Source organism: Coregonus lavaretus, assembly GCF_964263955.1.
Source record: "Coregonus lavaretus genome assembly, chromosome: 28".
In the NCBI taxonomy this organism is placed as follows: domain Eukaryota; kingdom Metazoa; phylum Chordata; class Actinopteri; order Salmoniformes; family Salmonidae; genus Coregonus; species Coregonus lavaretus.
Window position 1 is genome coordinate 22632363 of NC_140015.1, and position 20737 is coordinate 22653099.

The 20737-nt window shown below is 46.4% G+C and overlaps 1 protein-coding gene across 1 annotated transcript in view; it reads right to left on the minus strand.

Moving 5' to 3' along the window:
• Positions 1-271: 271 nt before the first annotated feature.
• The window catches only part of LOC311104417 (glutamate receptor ionotropic, NMDA 2C-like), a gene marked incomplete at both ends in the record, with an annotated part of 54810 nt that continues 34344 nt past the window's right edge, over positions 272-20737 (minus strand). The window contains 8 exons of the mRNA XM_084146247.1: positions 272-1906; positions 2881-3113; positions 3550-3737; positions 3946-4106; positions 11166-11395; positions 11604-11729; positions 12260-12413; positions 15959-16127. Of these exons, the coding sequence (XP_084002373.1) occupies positions 272-1906; positions 2881-3113; positions 3550-3737; positions 3946-4106; positions 11166-11395; positions 11604-11729; positions 12260-12413; positions 15959-16127 (2896 nt within the window). The remainder of the gene's footprint in view (positions 1907-2880; positions 3114-3549; positions 3738-3945; positions 4107-11165; positions 11396-11603; positions 11730-12259; positions 12414-15958; positions 16128-20737) is intronic.

Genomic DNA, 20737 nt, shown 5'->3' on the forward strand with positions numbered 1-20737 from the left:
AATACTATTCAACGTTGTCTTCTCTTTTCTTATCGCTTAATGTTTACTTAACAAAGTCCCAGCAGTAACGGCCTGTCAGTGTCCTCTCTATCCCGGACGGCAGCCAAGGATATTATTGGACTGAGTAAACACTCTCAAGTCATCCATATTGGTAGCTACTTCATTTGTTTTTGCCTAAACCAAAGGCTGAGGGGGCCGCCCCCAGGTAGGCTTTCCCCTCCCCAGAGGGAGGGATAGTCCATCCAGGTATGGAGGGGGAGGGGCTTGGAGCTCAGACCTCAGACTCCAGACTGGATACCCTGCCCCAGGGCTTTGGCACATAGGGACTCTTGACTCTTCTGGCCACCAGGACCTGCCTCCGATCCCTGCTCCCAGATGCAGGCAGGGGGAGCTCCTCCCGTGACCGCCCCACCGCGCCCTCATAGCCCCCAAACATATTGTTCTGGTACACCACCTGCCGGTCCCCCATACGGGGCACCAGGGCATTGTTGTCGGGGCAGTGGCTTGAACAGGGGAACAGGTGGCACATGTCCTTGTCGTAGAACTGCCCGGGGCCCTGGGGCAGCGGCCCCACGTATACAGGCAGGTCTGTGTACGAATTCAGGTAGGTGGAGTAGTGTCTGTGCACCACAGTGGAGGAGGAGCGCCGCAGAGCGGCTGCGTTCTGTAGGATGGCCTCCCTGTAGGATGGCAGCCGGGTGGACTGGGAGCACTTGAGCTTCTGCTGCTTGTAGGGGTAGGACCGCATATGGGCCGGGTCTAGGTAGGCAGGCTCAGCGGCCAGGGGGTAGCACAGGTTGTTCCCCTGGCTACCGTACAGCTTGTGGGGCTTGGGGTTGGCCACAACTACGCGGGGGAACAGATCGGGCATAGTGGAGGTGGAGGGCTTCTCGTCCAGCTGGCGGATCCTGTCACTGCTCCAGGTGGCCTTGAGAAAAGACGCCCGGCGATTGACCTTGTCCTTCCCCAGCAGGGGCACATCCTCCATTTCAGGCTCCAGGTAGGGCTTCATGCAGGAGTTGCAGCTGGCGCTGCCGCTGGGGTAGTGGCCCCCCATGCAGGCCATGTTTGGTGCAGAAGGGGCGTGGTTGTTCAGGAGGTGGTTGGCCCTCAGCTCAGCCAGACAGGAGGTGGGCTCATCGTAGTCGTTCCTCCCCCTGGTGTCTTGGGCCTCAGAAAACACATAGCTGTGGGACCTCTTCTTGCTGCCAATGTGGTCAGGGGGGTAGCTGAACTTCCTTCCCAGGGGCCCCTTGTGGTGTTCCACGTAGATGTCAGGCACCTGGAACTCTCTGTAGGGGACAAACGGGGAGGTGGGGTGCCGGGGCTGGCTCTCCACATACAGCCTGCTGCTGTGGTGGGGGTGGGGGTGTGGGTTGTGGGTAGAGGTGCTGGGGGGAGCAGGGTCCCTCATGGCGATGTGGGGGCTGCTGAGGCTGGAGATGGGTAGGGTCCTCTCGTAGAAGTGGTGGCTTCCGCGGGCCGGCAGGGTGTAGCGGAGTGGGGTAGGCCGCGTCACCACCCTGGATTTGTCCAGCAGGGGCTGGGTGGCGCTGTCTGAGTAGTGGATGGGGAAGGTGGGCGCGAGTGCCCTCTGGGTGTAGGGCGAGTGGTTGTCCGTGATGCTGGAGATGTAGGGCAGGTGGCTGTGGCCCATGTCTATAGTGGTTGCTACCCGGGGCGGCAGGCCAACCCGCACATTGTCGGCTCCACGGCGGCTCCAGTTCTCTATGGTCTTGGTGGCATTGTCCAGGGAGTTCTCCACTCTGGTCGAGGACACGATGTCCTTGGCTGTCTGCAGCATCTTCAGCATGTTGGCCTGGGTGTAGTTGGTGGTGACATCAGGGTTCTGCAGGTTCCCGTTGCGGTCAGAGTCCTCCACACCGTTAAAGCAGCTGTAGATTCCCTGCAGAGACATAGGGAAGGAGGAGGAGATTAGCATCCATCAGCCTTGTCAGGTTTTGGAACAGATCAACATTTCTCACCCTACATGTAGTTTGACAAGATGAAATCCCACAGGTGTTAATTATCTTTGGCCACTGTTTCTAATCATGACTTTTGAAAACATTATTGCTTGTGTTGATGATATTCACTTTGAGCAAATACAATTTCTATTAACCTGTCTGACCAATGAAGTGAAGACAATTACATAGAGAAGTGTGAAAGCAAAATTAGATTCAGGATTGTCCAAAATAATTTATCGACAGTTTGTTGTGTTTTGAAAGCTTGTATGCATTCAGGTCGGTGTTAAACACAAAAAACAGCGCAAGACAGTAAATGAATAAGCAGCAGCTGACCATGCACTTGCTAAATTAGTTTCCCAATTTTTATTCAGCCCGCTTTATTTTACTTTCAAATTGGGTCTCAGTCTAGAATGCTTAATCTCACCTCACCACTGTCAACACTGAGATGGCTTGTTAATGGGCCTATTTAAATTCAATTTCAGACGGATCACGACCGTAACAATATTGCACAGTCTCCAAGTCCTTTTATGGCTTTTTACTCATTTTTATTTTAGTATAATTTTTTTTTTTAATGCCCTTGAAATATCCTGATCATGTACAGCTTTGACAATATTTCCCAAGCATTACTGTGAGGCAAAAATCAAAGGATGACTGAGAACTTTATGGTCAGCAAGTAGAACATTATTTCTGCTGTGATTGTGAAAAGAGAAACAACACATTTTATGGTTTCTTAGACTGTTTTGTAGCTTAGATTAACAGATCAACTTTCCCATGGTGATTGGACCACATTCTCTCTGCAGAACCCAATGCCTTCGCAATCTAAGACATGCCTCAGTGTGTACTGTAAATCCCTATACATTAGGCCTATGTACCCTTTCCACCCCTGTCCCTCGGAAGAAGGGTCAGCCACACTTACCCTGCTGATGGCGAGCAGGAAGTCGAGGCGTTCAGACTTGCGTACTGAGTGTCTCAGCTTCCAGTAGAGCAGATGTTCCCAGCTGAACACCAGGAGACTGAGCCCCATGGCCACCAGCAGCATGTAGAAGACGCCTGCCATGTTGTCTATATCCAACTTACTGCTCATCACCTCCTTCTTCTCATTACGACAGATCCCTGTGAGCCACACTGTTTGCAGCTTCTGTGTGTCACCTGCAGCGAGCGGGGAAGAACAGAACACAGGGAGGCTCAAAGGTGTTCATTAAAATACTCTTGCGCTGGTTGCTGTCATTGTGTGTCAATGCCAATCTCACACCCTCATCACTCCCCTCGACACACCCTGACACAGCATTTTACACTTGTTGTTCCCTGGATCACAGTCAAAACTCTATGTTACAGTACCTCTGAGCGATCCATGGTGCAATGTACGCCAGTATTTTCATTGAAGTTTAGTTTTTTCTAATCTCGAGGCTCTGCGGGCCTATCCTAGCTTGCTTGTGTGAGGGACGCATTTTTTACCATTAATGGCCAGTTAATCAGTTTAGCAAATGGGACAATTTGGGAGTATTTGGGACCTAAAGGGATAAGTACAGCTAAGATTTGCAGTTAGCCGCCCCTCCCACTCCACACAGGGTTAATTGTAATTTACCATCAGCTAGGAACTGGAGCAGGGCCAGGTCTATGGGACGTTTCCATCGGGACTCCTTCTGCAAGGCGATGCCATAGCCAGTGGTGGCAAAGACCTTCCCACTGCCGATGGTCACCAGCTTACAGCCCTCGTCTTTACCCGCCATGTAGTTCAGCACAGCAGCGTCGTAGATGAAGGCATCCAGTTTCCTATAGATAAGAATAGGGATTTATCTTGTGGGAAAATGCAATGACAGCCAAATGTATTTTTAATTACTATTTAATTACCATGTAATAACTTATCTAATGAATTATAATTTAATCAAACACAAAATATTTGCTTAGACATTTTACAATTTATTACACTGATGTCTGTTTTCTGCCACTGACTGTATAATTATTATTTACAGAGTGTTACCCTGATTTGAGGCTGTTGAGGGCATCCTCCACACCCTTCTGGTTGTATTTGACCATGTGGGCATGCATCTCAGGGTAGTTGCTCCGGATGTTCCTCTCTGTGCTTCCGTTTGGGACCGTACCAAAACGAAACGGTGGATACTGCTCCTGTGGCTTCTGGAACTGTTTTGGAAATGTAAAAGGTTGAATTATAAATGCATGAACAAGAAAAAAGTTGAATAGGATACACAACATGTCTAGGAAGAATACAGGCACTATTCATTCTGTCATTCATTTTTAAAAATATCAAATACATTGACATACTTGCATATTAAGTAATAATATTTTATATATTTTTCTTCCACCCTCTCCTAAGATCTGATGTCTCAACCCTTTCTATACACTCTTAGAAAAAAGGGTTCCAAAAGGGTTCTTCGGCTGTCCCCATAGGAGAACCATTTTTGGTTACAGGTAGAATTACTATTTTGGGTTCCGTGTAGAACCCTCTGTGGAAAGGGTTCTACATGGAACTCAAAATGGTTCTACCTGGAACCAAGTGGGTTCTACCTGGAACCAAAAAGGGTTCTTCAAAGGGTTATCCTATGGGGACAGCCGAAGAACCCTTTTAGGTTCTAGATAGCACTTTTTTTCTAAGAGTGTATGATGTGCCAAGCAAACCCAGAGGCGTGAATATAAACCTCAAAGAAACAAACACAATGACACTGATCACCTTGTCCTTGACTCCACTAGACCGCCGTCTATTTGATATCTGCCTGTACCCTCAAGTGCTGTTCACTCAATTATCTGGTCAGCTAAGGTTACCCTCACCATAATTCTTCTCCCTGTTAATTTCCACATCTAATTCGATGATTAGAGGGCACAATGAACATAAATTAAGTCCAGGCCATGCTTTCCAGAGAATTAGAAAAATACTTCTTCCCCCTTGACTGTAATAAAAATTCATAATTTCTCCTTATTTTGCCAGGCCCCTTTGACGCAGAATGCACCATATTCATTTGAATACCCTGACTGTGCAATATACTGGAAATAAATTGTACTTGTTCATTAATGCAAATACATCAGTGAGCGACAATTCCTAGTAACCTTGGCTTGTCAGAATGAAAGAAATGTCCTCTGAGCCATTTCACATGAATTAATGAGACCCTTGGTGCCAGTCTTATGCATCCCACGTCTCTGCTGTCTGGTGGAGGAGCTGGAGAGATGACAGAGTGTTGTCCTCGTTCCGATTTGTTCTGTATCTTGTACACTGGCTGCATTAGGATACTCAGCCTGTGTTCCTCATCTCACCCAACAGACCAAGGTTATGCTGCTGCAATGTGAATGAGGGAATACTGTAGTAGTGTGATAGTGCCCCAAGGCACAGAATGTCATACAGTGCTCTGTGTTGTAAATGCCTGTTGGGAAGCAGTGAAAACCCTGACTAAAAGCATGGATGATGGTTGACCCATAGAGCTTGAGTCTAGCTGGACAAAGTAAAGTGTATAGGATTCTTACATTTACATTTTACATTTACATTTACATCTGTTAACATCTGACAGCTTGTACAGAAAGGAGAGACTAGCACAGATATGGTCTAAAGAGGGAGGTGCCCATCTGTAAATGATGTCACTATGAGGAAATGGAAAGGTCTTGGCCATAGTGTCCATGCATGGCTCTCTGAAGTTAACAGTCCCAAGAGGAGAAACAATCATCCGTCACTACATTAACATCAGCTACTGTCCTTAAACCAGTTTGTATTCCAAACATGCCTCTTGTTTGAAACACTTTCAGAGAAGGTCACTTTTTAGAGTTCATACAGCTCAATTTAAATGTTCCACCTGCAGTGTCCAGTCTGGATATTCTCTCTGATCTTCTGTGGATTCTGCCCTGGTTTTAATCTGTAGACTCACTGTCAAAAGACACTTTATGGATTCTCGTCTTTCTTTCACAAAGTAGAGCTGATGGATAATGTGGGAAGAATATTAAATTAGTTCCCGGAATTCTAATGAGCAGTGGACAGCTTGGTCTTTTCCCTCAAATGCCTCTCTAATCCCTCAGTGCCTCAAACAGACCCGTCGCCAGACCTCAGTCTTAAGGGGGGCATATGAAACGCATGGGAGGGCAGGGCACAATTATTATTAGCCTACAGTACGTATATTTAATAATAAATTCCCTCAAGTGGGGGGCACAAGCATTTTTGGGGGCGTGCCCGGCCCCCTATGGCCCGCCCATAGCGACGGGTGTGGCCTCAAAGCAGAGAGTCTACAAATCATTTCTAGCACTGAAGGTTTAACATGGATTTTACATTTACATTTTAGTCATTTAGCAGACGCTCTTATCCAGAGCGACTTACAGGAGCAATCAGGGTTAAGTGCCTTGCTCAAGGGCACATCGACAGATTTTTCACCTAGTCGGCTTGGGGATTAGAACCAGCGACCTTTCGGTTACTGGCACAACGCTCTTAACCACTAAGCTACCTGCCGACTTATCTGGAGATACTGGTGTAATTTCATGCAAGCAAGTTTTAACAAATCGTGAGTTAAAGGGATACTTCTGGATTTTATCTACTTCCCCAGAGTCCGATGAACTCGTAGATAAAAATTGTATGTCTCTGTCCAGTATGAAGGAAGTTATAGGTAGTTTTGCAAACCAATGCTAACTAGTGTTAGCGCAACGGCTGGAAGTCTATGTGTGACACTCTGGCTCTATGGACGTTTATATTGAGCCAGGGTTGTTCATTTTCATGTGTTTGGGTGTATTTCATTTGGTGGTGTTGGGGATGGGTGAGTTTCATTTTGTTTGTGTCATGTGGTGATTGGTCGATGACTCCCAATCGGAGGTAACGAGTGTCAGCTGTCGGCTCGTTATCTCTGATTGGGAGCCATATATATTCTGTATGTTTTCTCCTTTGTGTTGTGGGTTATTGTTTCTTTGTTGCTGTTTGTCGTATTCAGTATAGAACTTCACGTATAGTCTTTTTGTTGTTTTTTTTGTGGTTGCTTTGATTAATAAAGTCATCATGTTCACTCGCAACGCTGCGCATTGGTCCAATCCTTCAGACGAACGTGACAGAATAACCCACCACAAGAGGACCAAGCGGCGTAACAAGCGGCAACAGGACCTACCTACGCAGGATTTATGGAAGCCTCCTAAGGACTTTTGGACATGGGAGGAGATTCGGGCTGGAAAGGGTCCTTGGGCACAACCGGAGGAATATCACCGCCCTCGTGAAGAGCTGGAGGCAGCTGCAGCCGAGAGGAGGTGGTATGAGGAGGAATATCACCGCCCTCGTGAAGAGCTGGAGGCAGCTGCAGCCGAGAGGAGGTGGTATGAAGAGGAAGCGCGGAGTCGAGGCTGGAAGCCCGTGGTTACTCCCCCAAAAATTTTTTTGGGGGGGCACATGGCTTGGGCGCCTGGGCAGCAGGAGGCTGCCACAGGTAGAGCTGGAGAGAAGGCTATCGGATTACGGGAGCCATTGGCGAGTAGAGGGAGGGAAGTTGTTGTGGCACGGCATGAGAGACTGAAGTGTGTTCCCAGTCTGGTCCGGTCCGTTCTTGATCCCCAGTTAAGGCCAGTGGTGGGTGTTCCCGGTACGGACCGGTCTGTTCCTACTCCACGCACCAGGTCCACGATGTGCGTCGCCAGCCCGGCCCGGCCTGTTCCGGCCACTCGCACCAGGGATAAGGTGCGCGTCGCCAGCCCAGCCCGGCCTGTTCCTGCTCCACGCACGAATCCTACGGGGTGCGTCACCAGTCGGCCAGAGTCTGCCGTCTGCCCAACGGCGCCTGAACTGGCCGTCTGCCCAACGGCGCCTGAACTGCCTGTCGGCCCTATGGCGTCTGAACTGCCCGTCTGTCAAGCGCTGCATAAGCCGCCCGTCTGTACTGAGCCTGCAAAGCCGCCCGTCTGCCATGAGCCTTCAGAGCCGTCCGCCAGATCGGAGCCGCTAGTGCCTTCCGCCAGACAGGAGCCGCTAGAGCCTTCCGCCAGACAGAATCATACACCTGCTATGGAATCAGCAGGAGCCGACGCAGCCCATATCAGACTGGAAGCTCAGGTTCGGAACCAGAAAGAGCAGCTCCTGCAGATGGGAGCCGCCCTGCTGGAGGTGATGACTGCAATCCGAGGCTGGGGTCCGCCTCCACCGCCAGCCTCCCAGCCAGCACCATCAGCCAGCCATGAGCAGCCAGATCTGTCAACCAGCCATGAGCAGCCAGACCCGTCAGCCAGCCATGAGCAGCCAGACCCGTCAGCCAGCCATGAGCAGCCAGATCCGTCAGCCAGCCATGAGCAGCCAGACCCGTCAGCCAGCCATGAGCAGCCAGATCCGTCAGCCAGCCATGAGCAGCCAGACCCGTCAGCCAGCCATGAGCAGCCAGATCCGTCAGCCAGCCATGAGCAGCCAGATCCGTCAGCCAGCCATGAGCAGCCAGATCCGTCAGCCAGCCATGAGCAGCCAGATCCGTCAGCCAGCCATGAGCAGCCAGACCCGTCAGCCAGCCATGAGCAGCCAGATCCGTCAGCCAGCCATGAGCAGCCAGATCCGTCAGCCAGCCATGAGCAGCCAGACCCGTCAGCCAGCCATGAGCAGCCAGACCCGTCAGCCAGCCATGAGCAGCCAGATCCGTCAGCCAGCCATGAGCAGCCAGATCCGTCAGCCAGCCATGAGCAGCCAGATCCGTCAGCCAGCCATGAGCAGCCAGATCCGTCAGCCCGCCAGGATCCGCCAGATCCGTCAGCCAGCCAGGATCCGCCAGAGCCGTCCAGCCAGGATCCGCCAGAGCCGTCCAGCCAGGATCCGCCAGAGCTGTCCAGCCAGGATCCGCCAGAACCGTCTAGCCAGGATCCGCCAGAGCCGTCCAGCCAGGATCCGCCAGAGCCGTCCAGCCAGGATCCGCCAGAGCCGTCCAGCCAGGATCTGCCAGAGCCGTCCAGCCAGGATCCGCCAGAGCCGTCCAGCCAGGATCCGCCAGAGCCGTCCAGCCAGGATCCGCCAGAGCCGTCCAGCCAGGATCCGCCAGAGCCGTCCAGCCAGGATCCGCCAGAGCCGTCCAGCCAGGATCCGCCAGAGCCGTCCCGCCAGGATCCGCCAGAGCCGTCCCGCCAGGATCCGCCAGAGCCGTCCAGCCTGGATCCGCCAGAGCCGTCCCGCCAGGATCCGCCAGAGCCGTCTCGCCAGGATCCGCCAGAGCCGTCCCGCCAGGATCCGCCAGAGCCAGCCAGCCAGGATCCGCCATCTAGTCAGGTACTGCCCCTTAGCCCGGTGCTGCCCCTTAGTCCGGTGCTGCCCTTTAGCCCGGTGCTGCCCCTTAGTCCGGTGCTGCCCCTGAGTCCGGTACTGCCCCTTAGCCCGGTGCTGCCCCTTAGTCCTGTACTGCCCTTTAGTCCGGTACTGCCCCGTAGTCCGGTGCTGCCCCTTAGTCCGGTGCTGCCCCTTAGCCCGGTGCTGCCCCTTATCCCGGTGCTGCCCCTTATCCCGGTGCTGCCCCTTAGGCCGATGCTGCCCCTTAGTCCGGGGTTGCCCCTTAGTCCAGGTGGGGTTAGGTGGAGGGTGGTCATTAGGAGGAGGCTACCGAAGCAGGTTGTGACTGTGGTGGGGTGGGGATCACGACCGGGGCCAGAGCCGCCACCATGGACAGACGCCCACCCAGACCCTCCCCTAGTCCTGATGTTGGTGCGCCCGGAGTTCGCACCTTTAGGGGGGGGTACTGTGACACTCTGGCTCTATGGACGTTTATATTGAGCCAGGGTTGTTCATTTTCATGTGTTTGGGTGTATTTCATTTGGTGGTGTTGGGGATGGGTGAGTTTCATTTTGTTTGTGTCATGTGGTGATTGGTCGATGACTCCCAATCGGAGGTAACGAGTGTCAGCTGTCGGCTCGTTATCTCTGATTGGGAGCCATATATATTCTGTATGTTTTCTCCTTTGTGTTGTGGGTTATTGTTTCTTTGTTGCTGTTTGTCGTATTCAGTATAGAACTTCACGTATCGTCTTTTTGTTGTTTTTTTTGTGGTTGCTTTGATTAATAAAGTCATCATGTTCACTCGCAACGCTGCGCATTGGTCCAATCCTTCAGACGAACGTGACACTATGGGTATGTGCTAGTAAGCTAGCAGATACCCATAGATTTCCAGCCATTGTTCTAACTATCCAAGTAGTAAGTTAACCATGTCAAACTTGACATGCTCTACATACACACAAAGACATACGGCTGCAATACCTTAAAATAAATCCCTCGTCATTGCATTTACCCCTTCCTTTCACAGTTCACTCCCTTTCCTGATGCCATTCTTGACATTGAGCGACTTGACGTGTTGCCATGACCTTATCCCCTGTGGAAACTGTGGCTCCCAGCATGTATGTGTGCAATATTAGCTGATCAGATGAATTTAGTATCACCCTTGCCAACTTGGGACCATTTTACTTAAAACCCCTGGCCTACTTCTACCCCATCAACCCTCCTACACAGGCTTCTCTCAATGGCTGTCATTGGTCAAGTCCTCTGGCCAGTACTGGTCCTGCATGTAGTGGTTTGAGGTGGCGGGGTCTGGGAGAGTGCCTGTGTCTCGGTCCCTCATTCTCTCTTGCATATCCTGTTCCCACTCCCCCTCCACGAGTTTATACAGGTCCAAGGAAGCGAGAGCGTCCTCCACTGAACTGTGGCCCCTCCTTCCAACCTGTATTTTCCTGTTTAGGAGGCTGTTGGCCAGGATCTTGAGTGAGACACAGCGCTTTGTGGGGAAGCCAGCCAGTCGCCTGAGCAGACGCATACCACTTGTGTCCCTGATCATGTGACATGGGTGGGTGAAGTCCAAGGATTTCCTTGTCAATACTGGTGTAGAGCACCTCCACAGGCCACACAAAGATGCATAAGTTAATACTAGAATATATAATCACTGGCGGCTCAGCAAATCCACTGGTGTAGTACAATCCAGGGGATTTTCACAGACATCACACCTAAAGACTTCAGGGATCAAATTTAATTTCACCACAGACACCGGGAATCCTATTATGTTTTTTTTATGAGTGGAAAAATCACAGTCGTGACATTGAGGCTCTGCCCGTGGTTATTTGTATTCTCTCAAACCGTTCGCAGCCAGGCACTGTTTGCTCATCAAAAATAGGCCACTCTATATTTTGCCTAAGCCTAACATCAAACACTACAGTATGTCCATAATTATCTCCCCCTTTCAAAGACTGAACACAGACAGAATCACCAATGACTGATGAATCCTCCTACCTTTTTGTCACTCAGTCCAGAGACTGTGTCAGTGTATTGCTCCTGGATCATGAAGGCTGCCAGGTTGGCAGTGTAGGAGGCCAGGAAGATGACAGCGAAGAAGGCCCATACCAGGACCATGACCTTGCTGGTGGTGCCCTTGGGGTTCTCAATGGGGACAGAGTTGTTGAAGACGATGCCCCACAGCAGCCACACTGACTTCCCAATAGTGAAGGTGGGGCCTCCGGGATCTGGAGAAGACAGGATGGTGGTTGTGGTAAAGACAGATGGGATTCTGAGAGGGCGTATCTAACATGCGTTTGCATTCCATTTCAATGTATTTTAATATTTTCTGTGATATGATATAGAGATCTTTCAACCTACTTTTCCGTGACTTTCTACCTTTGCTGATACGGGAGGGTAGAGGTAGAGGGAAAGGTGGTCGGAGCTGACACTCACCCTTGGCGCTCACCAGACTGCGGTTGTACCCCACAGGGCTGCAGTACTCAAAGATAAACACTGTGACTGCTACCACCGTTAGGCACATCACAAACATCATCACCCACACCGCCGGACTGTAGGGCTCTACAGAGGAGGGGGAGAGAGGAATCAGAACACCTATAGAAGAATCAGAACATCATCACCCACACCGCCGGACTGTAGGGCTCTACAGAGGAGGGGGAGAGAGGAATCAGAACACCTATAGAAGAATCAGAACATCTTTCTAGCAATCATTGAAACCATGTGCTCTGACAGCTGCTTGCTAGATAATGGCAAGGACAATGTGGTATCGTATTACCATAGTAACACACTGTCAGCAGCTTCTGAAAGGGATGTTCTTTTTAAAGTATTAAAGTAAGTAACGTAGCCTTGAACGATTCTTGGCTTGTGCGAACCGGAACCACACATAGGAGCAGGAGCCTATCTCCTGTTTCTGAAGTGTGAGGCAGCTTGTTGTACGATAAATTCAGTTGTGAGTTCTAAACTCTGTCCAGAGAGAGTACCATTTGCCATTTCTGTTTTCAGATGGTAAAATAAACTTTTTTAAGCCAAGTGGTGTTATCTCTGTGGAGAAAAGTTTTGTTTGTTTAGATGAGCAGGTTTAACATGCTCACCAAGAAAGGCAGAGGGTGAGACGGTCCCGTTGCTCCTGGCGACCATCACACTGATCCCCGTCTCCACGAACGGCACGGAGAAGTCAATAATTTCTGAGCGCTCTTCGTTTATGGTCAGCGAGCCAATGGCCATGTCCGCCCGCTTGTATACCACCTAGGGAGAAGGGAAGACATAGAAAGTATACAGTCTATATGTTCCATGATGTGTAATAAATCGAACACTGGGATTAGGGATGCTCGTTGACCCGTTTGATTCATTTTATCTAGCAACATTGATATACAAGGTTTAAATCCCTGTAGGTGACATCCAGTGTGTACAGTATTATCCCTGATATACTACACAACCCATCCAGACAGACAGATGCAGATAACAGCCAATGGCATCTACCCACCCATTAATCTCTGCAATGTCATCCATCATGCGATATCTATCCTAATCCCTAATCCATTACTAGATATTGCTGCATATACCATAGACCTAATACCTGTTACATAAGCCCCTGGCTCCGGCTGACAAAGCATTACCAGCAGGAAGTGGGCATTGTGAACACTGGCATACCAGACACCCCTGCAAGGCGAGCTCTGGGGGCCCCACGATCTCTGGGTGCCCATGCGCCTGTCATCGATGTCATCATTTTGACAGTAACCCTCCAAAAATTAATTATTTGTCCTTTTTTTATTTCTATATGTACTAGGAAGCTAAGTGTTTGTTTCTTGGCCTTCAGGAATGTGACTGAAAAAGTAAAAAATTAAAATAAAAAAAAAAGATTTAAAAAAAAAGCGGATATCAGTGAACAAATGCGGTGGTCATGGCTACGACGGCCATGACCACAAGGTCTATGCGGCTGCATGCCTATTGAATCGATGATAGGCTTTCTGTGGTGCCAGGGTTTAGCTTTGCTTTAGCTAATGGTTAAATGTTTATTGGTAGGCCTATTTGGTCGTCATTTTCTCATGTTAACCTTAACATTTCACGAAACTAAACACGGAGTCGCAATGCTGCCATTTTTAGACTGCTGGCTCGTGGCAATAATGTAATTACAGTAGGAAATTCAACCATTGCAGATTGTAAAATAAATGATCTTCAGCATACTAATCAGCTACCAATAGATTTTTTTATAATATACAACTGTCCTCTATAGGCTACCTTAACCTGCATGACATGAGCCGTCCTCACACTCTCTCCCAGATTGGATAGAAAGTTGTGCGTAAAACCAGTCTAATAATGCTGTCACGACTTCGGCCGAGGCTGCCTCCCCTCCTCGTTCGTCGTCACCGGCTTACTAACCACTGCCGCCCCATCATCATCACATTTGTCTTGTCTTGTCAATCACACACACCTGGTCCTAATCCCCTCATTAGTCCGTGTATAAGTGTTCCCTCTGCCCCCTTGTCCTTGTGGGTGATTGTTATTTGTGAGAGTAGTGTAGCTCGGTGGAGCTACTCGTAACATTGTGTTGCCAGGGTAGATTTCCCCCTGTGCCTATGTATTATTGGATTCTACCGTTACAGTGTATTTGCCAGGGATGATAGTTTCCCCTGTGCCTGTTTCGTTGATTGCTATTTGAGCGCATTTGTGTGTCTACGAAGGAATAAACTCTGTATTCGGTGATTACCCTCCTGCGCCTGACTCCTTTCCATCACACTCATCACAAATGCAAAATAATACAATCAGTCCACCCTCAAAACACTAGCTTACTAGGGATTGTTTCAATATGCAATGTACTATCTTTAACTATATACCGTATTTAGCTGCTATTTATAAAACTTTTTATAAGAATTACACATCAAATAGCCTAACAATGAAAAAAAAAGTAGTAGGCTTGAGGATACATTTAGCCACTCTTTATTGTTGAACTCAGCGGGTCTGGCTGTCTGGCTGTCTGGCTAATAGGTCTGGCTGTCTGGCTGTCTGGCTAATAGGTCTGGCTGTCTGGCTGTCTGGCTAATAGGTCTGGCTGTCTGGCTAATAGGTCTGGCTGTCTGGCTGTCTGGCTAATAGGTCTGGGTCTGGCTGTCTGGCTAATAGGTCTGGGTCTGGCTGTCTGGCTAATAGGTCTGGGTCTGGCTGTCTGGCTAATAGGTCTGGGTCTGGCTGTCTGGCTAATAGCCTACACAAATGGGCTGCAATATTCAAGGTAAATCCAACTTTGAAAGACTCCCCTGCTGTCCTGAAGTCCTCCTTTTTTGTGAGCAAATGTTTTCACCACAGCCTGTACTGTAGATCCAGGTTGCCAACCCAGACAGTCTTTCCTGAGACATTGTGCATTATATGTCCATTGTGCTGCACACAATTTAAACTTAGCCTTGAATGATGCAGGCCAAGATATACCAGAGATAAGGGACTGTTGATATTGCAGCCACACAACTCAAATGCCAGTTCACCAGTATGAACGAAATTGCAAAGCTTTATTTGTTCAAGCCCTCAAGAACTGTTGTCTGCTAAAGATGATAATCTTTTTGCATCTGCCAATTTATTGGCTGTCCAGTATCCAGACGACCTGTCCCTAGAGCTTCCTATACAGTTAATCTCTTTCCGTAAAATCTTGAGGCCGGCAATTAAGGAGAATGAGAGGCTCAATTAAAGATGTTACAAAAGTGGCACAACTCCCTTCTGCCCAGTTTCCCTGATGTTGCTATGGCAATCAAGCTGTTTTTACCATCCCTGTAACTGTCACTTCTGCAGAGAGATCATTTTCTAAACTAAAACTCATAAAGAACTACCTAATAAGCAGTATGATTTATGCTCTTAATAACCTCTACTGACGTTTTCCCCTACACAACTCTAATGTTTAACATGCTGATTGACTCGCCAGTGGATTTACAGTCCAGGCATTCTGCCTGGCGTCATGTCAGACATTACTGGTGCTACTGTAGTCAATGCCCAATAGAGCACAATAGCTTCCCTGAAAATTATAACTAATGGTGGAGATTATTTACAAGGGCATTTACTTTGTTTTTTAAACTCACTCTAATAGGGATGCAAAAATCTGCGAACTTCCAGCTCGTTTCCCTTTATTTGGATTTGGACCATGATACCTATTTGTTTTTATTAAGGGCAATTAATTAATCGTTATTCATGGCTTTTTATTTTTAATGTTTATCTGAACTCAGTGCCAACATAAACCTAAATCACCAATGTCAAGAACTGAAACACGACCACTTTCGAATGGTGTCTCTGCATCGTTCAGAGGAGGCAGAAAATCCTCTGTCATTAGTTATATGAAATGGGGCCAAATTGATCATATTTATTTTACAGTTATAAGAAAGGTGAAATCTTATAGTAAGTCATTTATAATTTGATTGTTACTATATTTAGAAAGCATTTCAATCATTTCAAGCCCTATTCCCCCACTTAAGCTGAATAGGATAAAAAAAATCATATGGTTTTTAATATTTTAATAATATTTGTACTATATACTTGAGCTTGTCCTCAAAAATGAGTACACTTCAGCAACTTTTAACACATTTTTACCAGAAAGGTGAGTTCCAGACCTTTCTAGAACTATGCAGCATTACTAGTTATTGTTTATGGCAATCTCATGACAAATAATTACTTTTGGGTATGTCTATATAAACTGAAATAAAAGTTTTGCATTATCATTCAATTTTATTAGCTAAATCTAATTTATTTGATATGCTAACTTTTTAGCAGGTGGCTAATTATAATGCTTGTTAGAATAACCATCATCTCCTTACCTCTCCGATCATGCCGTTCCAACTGCCTCTGACCAGCTTGCCGTGCTTCCCATTGGTGACCAGGTAGAGGTCGTATGAGAACTTGGTGGTGCGGGACAGCTTCTTCAGGATGTCTATGCAGAAACCCTTACAGCACAGTTTGGTGTAGGGCTCAGTATGGCCTACAATACTGGGGAGACAGAGGACAAAATAATACACTAGAAAAGTAAAGATGTCCAAAGCCTTCAACAGTAGCAATTTTACCACTTCTACTGTGACCTGGGTTAACACTAGAAGAGCTAACCCAGCAAACCAAAAATGGTTCTGTGAAAGTTATCAGAACATTCATTAGGTTGCAAATGTTCTCATAAGACAAAAACTGTCCAGTCGTGCTGATGATTATAGAATGTTTGTATAAAACATTCGCCTGATGTTGCAAGAACGTTCTTAGAACACATTTAATCTGTTCTTTAAAGGTTCCCAGAATGTTTTTTAGGTTGTGGGAACAATCTGGTGAGAACGTTGTGGGGACATAACAAAAGATATGTTCCCAAAACACAAAAACTGTCCAGTTGTGTGGATAATTCTACAATGTATCTTTTAGGATAAAAAAAATACAAAGTATGCTCAGTTGTGATAACATTCATACAATAGTTAAGTTAGGTTGCATAGCACATTCCTATAATGTTGTAAGAATGTTGACAGAACACCTGGTCTAAGTTCTTTAAAGGTTTCCAGAACATTTAATTAAGTTATGGGAGTTGTCTGGGATGTTGCAATAATATTATTGTGATATTCACATAGGTTGCACAAAACATTCCCACAATATTGCACAATTTCCAAATAAGTCAGTTTATATGACATTCATAGTATATTTATTTTAGGTTTAACATAATATTCCATTGAGGTTCACACAATATACATTGATGCCACACATACACACTAGTCTGTTTATTATCTGTCCTGCCTAGTCACTTTTACGCCTACCTACATATACATATTACCTCAACTACCTGCATATTGACTTGGTTTCAGTACTCCTTGTATATAGCCTTATTATTGTTATTTTATTGTGTTACTATATCCTTTTTTTATGTTGCTAATTCTTATTTTTTAACTCTGCATTGTTGGGAAAGGGCTCGTAAGTAAGCATTTCACTAAGTAAGCATTTCACAGTAAAGTCTACACTGTTGTATTCGATGCATGTGACAAATACAATTTTGATTTGATCATAGGACATTTGAACAGCATTTAATCATACAAACACAACCATACTTTTTACACTTCATATGTTGACAATCTGCACATGTGGGTTCTGAACCTGCAATGTTTGGTTCTCAAGCCATGTCTTTTATCCTCTGCAACACCAGGGAAGCTCTCTTACTCTCTTACATATTTTTTCAGTATATAGCCATGGCAGTATGGTCAATCAGGAATTTCATACTTTTTTAGTCTTCTTAGACATAACTAAACCAGGGAAATACTGGTAACTGGGTTATTCACCATCACTTCACCCATCCTCTTTATATGCTGCGTACTTGGGGGCCCATATTTACAAGGTATCCAAGACTATAACTGCTGATCTAGGATCACGTTTACTTTTCAGTCAATTTTTACACAATGTTTAATTTTTTACAGTTAGTCTAAATTCTGCATTTCTGTTGGATTTCTAAATCTGGAAGAAATAAAGACAATATATTTTAGTAGATTATATCTGAGCCTCAATTTCATTTTTTTTTTTTTTTACATGCATAAAGAATATGTGGGATTGAACCCGCAATCTTGCAGTCAGATCATTAACCCTCTGTGCCACCAGGAGATAACTGTGGTATTGTGGGGTTTTTTCAGTCTAATATGGTCAATCAGGACACAGAACACAATTTCTGAGTTATTAAAATGTTCCCATCTTCTTCATAGTGCTCGTAAAATATGGTTGTATTTGTATGATTAAATGCTGTTCAAATGAAATAATGTGCATTTTGTCAACATATGAAGTGTACAAAATATGGTTGTCTTTGTATGATAAACAAATGTCCAACTAATTCAATTAAAATGCCATGTGTGTCTGTATTACCTTGCAGTGGGCCTACAATACAGTCCTAAAATGTGAATTGCCATTAAATCTATGTATATTGCGTGAACATCAATGGAATATTATATTAAACCCCCCCCCCCCCCAAAAAAAAAAATATGCTATTAACATCATAAAAACAGACTTATTTGGAAATTGTGGAACATTATGCAACATTGTGGGAATGTTCTGTGCAACCTTCGTGAATCAATCAATCACATTTTATTTATAAAGCCCTTTTTACATCAGCAGATGTCACAAAGTGCTATACAGAAACCCAGCCTAAAACCCCAAACAGCAAGCAATGCAGATGTAGAAGCACGGTGGCTAGGAAAAACTCCCTAGAAAGGCAGAAACCTAGGAAGAAACCTAGAGAGGAACCAGGCTCTGAGGGGTGGTCAGTCCCCTTCTGGCTGTGCCGGGTGGAGATTATAACAGTACATTGCCATTAAGGCCAGATTTTTCTCCAAGATGTTAAAACGTTCATAGATGACCAGCAGGGTCAAATAATAATCACAGTGGTTGTAGAGGTTGCAACAGGTCAGTACATCAGGAGTAAATGTCACTTGGCTTTTCATAGCCGGGCATTTAAAGGTTGAAATAGCAGGTGCAGTAGAGAGAGTTGAAAACAGCAGGTCTGGGACAAGGTAGCACATCCGGTGAACAGGTCAGGGTTCCATAGCCACAGGCAGAAGAGTGGAAACTGGAGCAGCAGCACGACCAGGTGGACTGGGGACAGCAAGGAGTCATCAGGCCAGGTAGTCCTGAGGCATGGTCCTAGGGCTCAGGTCCTCCGGGATGGGAGGGAGAGAGGGAGAGAATATAGCACAAGAATATTCTTGGAACATTAAGGGAATGTCCTGTGAAACCTAACTTAAACATTGTAAGAATGTCATCACAACTGAACATATTTTGCTTCTTGTAAATGTATCCACACTGTTCCTACAACCTAATTAAATGTTCTGGAAGCCTTTAAATAACTCAGAAAGGCTGTTCTGTTGACATCCTTGCAACATCATAGGAATGTTTTGTGTACCCTGATACAAACATTATCTGAATGTCAGCACAACTGGACAGTTTTAGTGTTTTGGGAACCTATATCTTGTCATATCCCCACAATGTTACCATCAGACTGTTCCCACAACCTAATGCAACATTCTGGGAACCTTTAAAGAACAGACTAAATGTGTTCTGGGAAAGTTCTTGCAACATCAGGTGAATATTTTATACAAACGTATAATCATCAGCACGACTGGACAGTTTTTGTGTTATGAGGACATTTGCTGCAACCTAACAAATATTCTGGGAACTTTTTTTTTTAAAGGAGGCCATTTGTCGCTCATCGAGGGTTATTAATCGGTGGGGAAATGTTATTGGCTGAGCATTTTTTGGGATATTCACAAGTCTTCACCTGATTCATGCTCTTATTGAATAACGGCTACAGAGCTCCTGTAGATGGATTGGATGTGAATGGAAGAGATGAGTAACCAATGGCATGTCATAATGATTCGATAATGCATGGGAATGAATTAGGAACTCAGCTAATGTGGCCATTTTCAATCAAGATAGTTGATGCACCAATTCCACCCATCAGGTTACAAACAGTAATAACATTGTTGTAAACACATCTATTCTCGTTTCATAAAAGCCCATCGTTAACTTCATGCTCCTGGATCAACAGAGCAAGAGGCTTAAGCTTATATGGCAAAAATCTCATTAGCATGATTTCCTTAAGGAAATGTGGGAGGAAGAAACATACCAGAAGAAGGTGGAGGAGGGAGAGTGATAGAGAGAAACGGAATGGTATAAAAAGGCCCCCTTGACGTGTGCCCAGGAGCTGACGTCAGGAGTGGGGTTGCAGGGAGAACTGGAGGGACTGGGCGGCTCCACAGGCCTGCGCATTATGTCATGGCTGCGACAGATGGATGGACAGCCGGGGCTGACCAAAACAAATCCGACACAAATTAATCACAAACAAACAAAGGCAGGAGTGAAACACAATGCTGGATTATTTGCTGCCTGGCTAATGGCGGACTCGTCCATGGCAGATAAGCAGCCTACATACTCAATCCTGTAGACCTTGCCCCATTACCACAATGTCTTTGGGGCTTAAAGCAATACTTCCTCTTCAGGCATTGCTCTGTCTCTTTATCTCTATCTCTCCCTTTCCCTCCCGTTCCCTCCCCTGGGCGAAACGATTTGACCTAAACCTTAATGCAACATTCACATCCTTATGCTAAACCATGGTAATGAAGTGTACACCAGCATGGGGCCCACTACATGTGGAGCGACTGGAATGACCCTGACAAAGTAGCTCTACCTGTATACACAACCGCTGTAATGATCTACAAAGAAAGAGAGAGAGAGAGAATCCAGGGGAACTAAATGGACAGCACTGGCTGTGCATATCAAGTGGAGGAAGCTGTCGCGGGTATAATCCATTCCTCTAAATTATCAGCAGGATTACCAAGAACGTGATTAGGAAAATGTCCTCCAGTTTCACACTAACGGGACAATGGGAGCGTCGTTGGAATATGTGGGTAGAAAACATAGCGACGTCATTAACAGTGTCGAGTGTGTGTTAATCAATCACTTCATCAACAGAATGTTGGAGACTTCAGGCCATGTTTGACCTTGTCAACAGGGTTCAAATTACACCATGTCTCTTGTGGGCGCACAATGTTGAAATATTTGACTTTTTTCAAGGGACCACATTGATTTTTTAGCAG